Source organism: Pinus tabuliformis, chromosome 7 (genome assembly GCF_031772625.1).
Source record: "Pinus tabuliformis cultivar Carrire ecotype Pingquan chromosome 7, CPIR1, whole genome shotgun sequence".
NCBI classification, from domain to species: Eukaryota; Viridiplantae; Streptophyta; class Pinopsida; order Pinales; family Pinaceae; genus Pinus; species Pinus tabuliformis.
This window is the reverse complement of record NC_142293.1, coordinates 1,591,803,589-1,591,812,340: the sequence shown is the minus strand read 5'-3', so window position 1 is coordinate 1,591,812,340 and position 8,752 is coordinate 1,591,803,589. Positions and strand designations below refer to the sequence as shown.

At 43.2% G+C, this 8,752-nt stretch overlaps 1 protein-coding gene across 1 annotated transcript; it reads right to left on the bottom strand.

The window, feature by feature from the left end:
* Positions 1 to 4,100: 4,100 nt before the first annotated feature.
* On the bottom strand, positions 4,101 to 8,408 carry LOC149254191 (uncharacterized). The gene is made up of 2 exons (XM_089454718.1): positions 8,117 to 8,408; positions 4,101 to 7,237 (listed from the first exon to the last, which is right to left on the bottom strand). The coding sequence occupies exons 1-2, from the start codon at positions 8,406 to 8,408 to the stop codon at positions 4,101 to 4,103; spliced, it is 3,429 nt and encodes a 1,142-aa protein (XP_089310844.1).
* Between the last annotated feature and the right edge of the window lie 344 nt (positions 8,409 to 8,752).

The window sequence follows — 8,752 nt, the reverse complement described above, 5'->3', positions numbered from 1 at the left end:
ATTATGTTCTTTTCCTTTCGCTGCAGAGTGGAGGTACTTTCGTTATTAATACGAAAGATATCCACACAAAACCCACATCTCCTTCCTGACCTAACATAAATGTAGCTGCATGCCTCCCCGTTACGGTTGAGCCAGCTGTCCTTTCCTCGCAAGTGGATTCTGCAGAGGCCCTCGTGGCATGAACCAAATTGATAGTTTCCATATTTGGCCTTCTCTTGCCATAATGGCCACCGCCGCATCTGTCTTGTCGTCCATCTCCCTTGATTAGAGCCAATGTTTTACAACTCCGACTCCGACTCCGACTCGGCCGAGGATCGACTCCGACTCCGACTCCGACTCGGTAATGACTCGGCCGGCTCGATTTCAATGACTCGGTCGTTGTAAAAAATACATTAAATATTTATTTTTTTTATAAAAAAAACATAATTTTAAATATTTTAAACATAATTTTAAAGATTTTCATTCATGTTTCCAAACACACAGCATTATAATATAGATGGAAGACAACATATGATCAAAGTAGGCTCATGAACCAATCCATTATATCAAAATGGTACCCAATGGCAATACATAGTCAACTGTCATACATGATCAAAGACTCAAAACAAAATACAAATAACCAAGGAGGCTAGAAATGGCCTCTACAACAAAAGTAAACTGTGATGCTGACCAGACTCCAATACTAGTACTACTGGCTAGTAGCTACTGCCAGAGGAGCCAAGATCATCTCGACCAATCTCTGGATCAGACTCATCATCATCATCAGAGTCAGACAAGGGGCCCCATGCCTCCTCCTCATCATCATCGTCTCCAACTGCAACTGTAGAAGTGGTGCCAGTACCACTAGCAGGCTGTGCAACAGATGCAAGCTGAGATAGAGTAGATATGTGGCTGCGCTTCTGTCATGGCTGAGCAAAGGAAGCACCTACAACTGGAGTCCTACTCCTCGGAGTCCTTGCTGGCTGTGAGACTGAGGCTGGTGGATCGGGATCTGCATTCAACTGAACAGGCTGAAGTTGATGTTCCAGACCCAGTTCAAGTTCATCAAGATCCTCATCAGGATCAAACTCTGGTGCACGACTCTCCACTACCCAATCTGATGTTGGATCAATGTCTTCCAACACAATGGGATCTGAATCAGGTCTTTTGTTCAGCAATTGGTTCCGTCTGAGCCGAAGGTTGTATTGGACAAAAACTAGATCATTCAACCGTTTTTGCTCCAAACGGTTTCTCTTCTTTGTGTGAATCCTCTCAAAGACAGACCAATTGCGCTCACACCCAGATGCACTGCAAGTTTGACTCAAAATACGAATTGCAAACTTTTGCAATTGAGGGCACTGGCCACCAAAGGCCTCCCACCATTGTGCTGCAAAAAACATAGGAGTGTAATGAATTATGAGTTAGATGAAGGCTGAAGCTCAACAAAATTACAAATTATATCTAACTTTCAAATTATAAATGATTTAACAAACTTTAGTCTTTAATAAAAAAAGTAAAACTGTAAAACCATTAAGAAATTGAAAATTGAAATTTTTGTTTACCTGGCTCATCTGCTTCTCTTGCAATCTTTGCTAGGTTCTTCCCAAAGGTACCTGTTGCATTGCTGAAGGATGTGACCTGTTGATGTATCTGCAGCTGATCAGACTCCGATGGGATCATGCGTTCAATGCAATCAACCAGTCCATCTCTGACCTCCCCCCTCAAAGCTCCTGACTCCTTAGCTCTATAATGATACCGTGGGTTCAAAAAATACCCAGCTGCATGTATAGGGCGATGGAGTTGATTGTTCCATCTTTCATCAATGATTGCCCAAATGGGCCCATACTTTGCCACTCTATCCTTGTATGCTGTCTTTATTTGCTCCTTTGCTTGATCCATAGCCTCATAAATGAAGCCCATAGCCAACCTTTCCCCATCCACCAACCGCAACACCTTAACTAGTGGCTCAGCAAGCTTCACAATCTCTGCTGCCTTTCTCCAAAAAGTTTCATCATGGACTTTCCTTTTCAATTCTCTGCCTTCTGGTTTGTTAGACCAATTGGTTTGATTCCATTCATCACTGGAAAACATCTTTTGCAAGTTTCTATGTTGGGAAAGCATAGATTGCAATGTCAAAAAATGTGTAGCAAATCTAGTGATGGCAGGCCTAATAATATCCTTGCCTCCAGTGTGTTTCCTCATGAGACTCAAAACCAGTGTATGATTGTAGATAAATTTTGTTATGCTTTTGGCATTATCTACAGTGTTTCTGACCCAATCTAGTTTTCCAATATCCTCAAGCATGAGGTCTATGCAATGTGCAGCGCATGGGGTCCAAAAGATGGTCTTGTGTTTTTCCTCTAACAGTTTACCAGCAAGAACATAGTTAGAGGCATTGTCTGTGATGATTTGAACAACATTAGCCACCCCCACCTCCTCAATAACCTCATCCAATAGCTGAAACAACAAGTGGCCATCTTTTACCTTATCAGATGCATCAACTGATTTTAAAAACATGGTTCCCTGTGGGCAGAAGACAAGAAAGTTTATGATGGTACGGTTTCTTTGATCAATCCATCCATCTGACATGATGGTACACCCTGTTCTTGCCCATGAGTCCCTGAACTCTTGCAAATACTCATTAATGGATTGAATTTCTTTCTGCAAACGAAACCCCCTTAGCTCTTGCATAGTAGGGCCTTTGAAGCCTTTTCCAGCAGCATGTATGGCATCAAACATAGGCTCATAATATGGTGAACGAGCAGCATTAAAGGGGATATCAGCATCATACCACCATCTAGCTATGTAGTCACAAGCAGTCTCCCTCAATTCTTTATTCCAATGGTCATCTAAAGTGGGCTGAATTTGACCTTTACTAACTTCAAGACCATGTGCATCTGATGGAGAGGAGGGAGTGAAATAACTTTTGATAGTCACATCACCCTTCATTCTACCCTTTCCCTTATCTTGAACAGAACCAAAAGAGGGAGGAACATAACGGAAAGGGTTGGATGCCTCAGTTTGAGGGATAGAGGAAGAACCCTCAAAATCATAGTGGGGGTTGGTAGCCATCATTCTTTGTATCTCCCTCTTCCTTCCAATCTCAGCCTGTGTCTCTTGTTGCCTAGCCTTATCTTCTTTAAATTTTTCAAAGCTGGCCAACAAATTCTTTCTAATCTCCTCAATTTCATCAGAGGGACATGCGGTAATTTGGCCTTTAATCCCTGCCAAGTGTTGTTTCAGCCTATGAATCCCCCCAGGACCTGCCTTAATTTTCCTATGGCAAAACTTGCAACACATCTGACTATCAACCATTTCAACATATGCCCAAGCAGGATCTTTTGCTCTAGGTGCCATTTTTTGACTAGGAAAACAATCTGAAAATGAAAAAAAAATAAAAAAATTGATTCAATGTTCATTTATTTGACAAAAAACACTCTCTAAGCTTTCTTGATATGCACCTAAAATTTACTAAGCAAAAACAGATTTGTAGAGGTGGAAAAAAATACCTCCAGGCACAAACTGCCTCCTCAAGCTTGCTCCAAAAATCAGCTCCTCAATGCTGCTCCAAATGGCTGCCCAAGAAGCTCCTCACTCCAGCTACAATGCTCCTCCAAGACTCCTCACTGCTGCTCCAAAACAAGCTCAAGAACTGCTCACTAATTCTCAAAGAAGACTCTCACTCAAATGCATAAGACTGTTGTGAGTGAATGAGAGCATTTGGCTGTCTTAAATAGGGTTTGGGAGGGGGAAATGGACCCCAAAAGCACTTAACAATTTACCATAACCCTTTGGAATCCATAAACTGATTTTAACTTTACCAAAAATCACAAAAAAAGTGAATAAAATTCATGTTTTACGCTGCCCAGCCGTCGTTTCATTGACTCGGCCGAGTCAATACGGACCCGGCCGGGTTGACCGAGTCAACTATGACTCGGCCGAGTCATAGTTGACTCGGTCAACCGAGCCGGGTTGCTGGCCGGGTCATAAAAAATGTTGCTGGCTCGGTATGACTCGGCCGTTTCCGAGTTGAATCCGCCGGGTTGTAAAACAGTGATTAGAGCCCATTCTGTTACCGGAAGCCTCAAGATTGCGGTCCCGGAAATAGGCACCGACGCCGGTCAAGCCCGGTCGGTATCGTGGAGATCTTGCTGTGCCAGCTGTAAGCATTTCGTCTTCAGGTTCGGGCAGTTCACTTCCTCCCAACAGCTGTCCCATCCCCTGTCCTGATCGTCCATGCCACAGTTCGCAAGGTAGTCCGCCAACCCGTTCGCCTTACGTCTTACCGCATGAAACACTAAGCCTCCCATTCCAGCTAATAGTTCTGCGATGTTCTCCGTCACCTTGGCTAGCCGCCAATGCTTTGTGGCTTTGTTCGCCTTGGTTCCTCCCTGAATTCTCTTAGCTGTTGAAATGGCCAGAGCAGAATCCCCTTCCACAATTACATTGCAGATTTGAAGGGATTTTAAAATTCTCAGACCATGTTCGAGCGCTGCAAATTCTGTTTCATTATTAGTGCTCTCCCCAAGCGCTCTGTAATATATGTGCCGAATTTCTCCATGCTGGTCACGTAAAGCACCTCCAATTCCTGCCATGCCAGGATTGCCCCTCGAGGCCCCATCAAAATTTAGTTTCATTCCCCCTTCCGGCGGCCTCTGCCATTTTTCGTTCTGTGAGGATGGTTGCGCTCTGTATCTTGAAGCTGCAATGCTGCTGGAGGCTTCCAGACGAAAACACTTCAAAATGCGTAAGTCTTGAGCTGAAGGTTTCTCGTTGCAGTCTTTTTTGCATTTAGTTTGAATTAGCTGTTGTATGTTAGTTATTATGTTATCTTTAGAGAATTCAATATTCCTGTGTTCGTCTTGAAAAACTCTGCGGTTGCGTTCCTTCCAAATTGACCATAGAAGGAAGCCTGGAATAGACTTCCATATGCTGTTGACTCTGTGAATACTGGAGAAGTCTTTTCTCCAGTTCAGGATGGTTCTGTGAATGGATTCTCTATCCCGGTCAGAACTCCTGATAATTCCTTCCATCCAGCTCCATAACTGATTAGCCCATTCACAAGCATTAAACAGGTGGTTTATAGATTCCTCTTCGACGAAGCACATATGGCATCTTGAGGGTCCCCTGAAACCCTTCTTGCATAGGTTGTTCCAAGTTAAAATCTTGTTTCTCATTAAAAGCCAGAGGAAGGTCCTGATTTTCGACCAGAATAGACTGTTCCACACTTTGCTATGCCATGGCACTACTTCTACCTGTTCTTCCTCTTGAATTAAATCCCTAGCTTCTTTTAATGAAAAATTACCATTACCCTTTAAACCCCATCTTAGTTTATCATCCTCCTCAGTTATTCGAATCTTTCTTTTGCGGATTCTCTCATTGAATTGCTGAAGACGCTCGTCGTTCTCCTCTGTATTCCCAGGGTTTAAATTGATCCAATCCCTCCATATCGGATCCCTGTTGCTTTGGGTCCAATATTGATTGACTCTGTATCGACCCTCGTTTTGACTTGTTCTCTTGAGGATAGCAAGCTCTGGGGTGTCCAGTTTAGGGAGTTGCTGCCATGCATCTTCCCAGAACATGGCAAGCCTTCCATTACGAATCTCCCAAAAGCTATTCTCCTGAACTAAGCTCCTGTTATTTCTGGCGTGGTTCCATATTGACGATCCTTCCGGGAGGTCCTGTAGTCTTATGAGATCCTGAGTATCACAGTCTGGAGTGTATTTTTCCCTCCAATGCCTTGCCCAGGGTAAATTGGGTTCTTTGATCCATTTCCACCAAATTTTAGCTCCACAGGTTCTGTTGACCACAGATGGATCAACTAAATTTAGCCCCCCCTTAGATTTTGGCTGGCAAAGCTTGTTCCAAGCCACTAAAGCCCATTTCTTCTTATCCCCATTCCCATTCCATAAGAAGGATCTCTGTATGTTTCTCATTTGTTGCAAGACACCCTTGGGAGCTGGAAGAATAGAAAGTAAATAATGCGGAGTTGCCTGCAACACTGCCTTGGTAAGGATAAGTCTACCCGCCAGGTTAAGGGCTCTGTTCGTCCAATGCCTGCATTTTTTCTCCATGTTGGCAAGAACCTTCTCCCAGTGAGTTTTCTGCCAAGGTTTCAAAGTCAAGGGGGCCCCTAGATATTTTGAAGGGAGGGACCCGATTCTGAATCCGAGAAGCTGGGATAAGTGAGCTTGAATTGCCGGATGAGTGTTGAAAAAAAAGATTGTGGATTTGGAAAAATTTATCTCCATGCCAGAGGCTTGGCTGAAGAGATCAAGGATACCCCTGTAAGCCATGGCCTCCTTCACAGTGGGGGTACCATGTAACATGGTATCGTCCACGAACTGTTGATGAGTTGTGGCTGGTAACGATCTGATTGGTTGCAGACCTTTTATAGATCCTTCAGCTTTTTTCTTAGCTATAAATCTGCTTAGGCCCTCCATTAGGATAACGAATAGGAAAGGGGAAAGGGGATCCCCCTGTCTTATTCCCCGCGAGGGTGTGAAAGGAGCTGAGGGAGCACCATTGACAAGGATAGAGTATCTTGGAGATTTGATGAGAGCAAGTATCCATTTGATCCAGGTTCTACAAAAACCAAATGCCTCCAAAACAGCTTCAAGGTACTTCCAGCTAACTTTGTCATATGCTTTTGATAAATCTAATTGCATCAACATGCCTGCTTCTTTTCTCGAATGCAGTGAATGAATCATCTCCTGCGCTAGCAAGATGTTATCTAGAATTTGCCTACCCTCAACGTACCCCGACTGCTCTTCCGATATGATACCAGGAAGAATCGACTTGAGTCTGTTAGCTATGACTTTCGAGATAATTTTATAGATAACATTACAAAGGGCAATAGGTCTGAATTTATCAGGTGTCTTTGCTTCTTCAACCTTGGGAATAAGCGCTAAAAAGGTGGAATTGAGGGATTTTAGAATGGTACCTGAGCGTCTGGAATCCTCCACAACCTCCCATACCTCCTGTTTAACAGTTTTCCAGCAAGCCTTGTAGAAGTTGATGGTAAATCCATCTGGGCCTGGTGCTTTATCATTAGGCATGCTCTGGACTGCTTCCTCCACCTCCTCCAGCGAGATTTCTCTGCAAAGGGCCCAATTTTGATCTGAGGTAATGGATTTAGGAATGGCTGTTGTTATTTCCCTTATGGCTTCCTCTCTGTTTGTGGGCGGTTCCTGTGCAATTGAGCTGAAGTGATCCGATAGTAGAGCAGATATATCATTGTGATTTTTTAATGTTTCCCCTGCATTGTTTTTCAACTCAAGAATCCTGTTAACATTTCTATGATCTAGAGCCGACCTGTGAAAGAATTTTGTATTTTGCTCCCCCTCTTTAAGCCACTAGATTCTAGATTTCTGTTTCCAAAGTGTCTCTTCTTGAATGCATCTTTTGTGCCATTGCTGAGAGAGAACTTTTTCCTGTTCCATTGCTTCGGCACTGTGGTTGCCTGCTGCCCCCTCTTTATGAATTTGTTCCAGTTTGTCCTCTAGAATGGCTTTTTCCTGGAAAATATTCCCAAAAACTGTTCGGTTCCATTCTTTGATTTTTTCTTTGGTTGATTTCAGCCTCTTTTGGAGATTGAACATTTTGGATCCTCTTGCCTCCAGAGGCTCAGCCCACCACTTCTCTACCATCTTGAGGAAGTCAGGATGGTCTAACCAGAATTTTTCAAACCTGAAAGGTTTGTTCCTTGGAGTCCCTTGAACTTCAACAGTAAGCGAGATCGGCCAATGATCCGACCCTCCACTAGGAAGGATATCTGATTCTGCTGTTATGCCATCCAATATGATGCTTTCTGAGACTAAAAATCTGTCTAAGCGCGAAGCTATCAGCCTCTCTCCCCCCCTTCTATTGTTCCAAGTAAACATACCGGTTTTGGGGTATATATCTACCATTTTGACGGTTTCAATGAACCTTGTAAAAGCTTCCGCATCTCTATTGAGTTTCCTCAAACCCCCTTTCTTTTCCAGAAGGTTGGTTATCATACTGAAATCACCCCCCAATATGCATTTAGATCTTGGATATCTCTCAATTAGTTTAATTAATGAGTTCAGAAAGTTTAATTTGTCTTCTAATTTTTGAGGACCATAAATGTTGACACAAAGGAAGGAACCAGAGTTACCTGTAGGCTGAAAAACCACCGCTAAGAAGTGTTTGTTCGCCTCGGCTGATACAATCTGGATTTCTCTTGTGTCCCAGATAGTAGCTAGACCTCCTTCTCGTCCCTGGCTCTCAATCTCTAAAACTTCTAAATTCCTTCCAAGCTTTCTACAAAGATTGTTGATATTAGAGCTGCTACATTTAGTTTCTTGTAAAAACATGATCTCTGGTTTGTATTTCTGGATTTTTCTCTTTAAGATCCTGTGTTTTGCCGGGCTGTTAAGCCCTCTCGCATTCCATGAGATGATCTTCATATTTAACTTATATTCATTGGAAGGACTGGAAGGCGCTAAGCGCCTTCATCTTCCCTGAATTTATCATTATCATGCCAAGCTCCTGTAGAACTTCACCACTAGTTCTACGGCCTCTTCTTTTCTTCTGCTTCGAGCTGGATGATTTCCATAAGAGACTTTTCGAATGGAAGCTGTTGCCTTTCACTATACCTAGCTTCCTGTTCTGCTTCTCTAATTCTGCTTTTTGCCTTGCTATGAACAGGTCGTTTACCTTCCTGATTTCTTCTTCCGGTGCATTCTCTATTCCTCGGGCCTTCCAGTTCTCAGCAATTACTGGTAGGTTCATTCCCTCCCTGGCTAGCGCC

Coding starts and splice junctions, on each gene's coding strand:
- LOC149254191 (XM_089454718.1), bottom strand. CDS start 8,408: ATGAAGATCATCTCATGGAATGCGAGAGGGCTTAACAGCCCGGCAAAA. Junction 7,238..8,116: donor GGTGGTTTTTCAGCCTACAG/GTAACTCTGGTT, acceptor AAAACAATGCAG/GGGAAACATTAAAAAATCAC.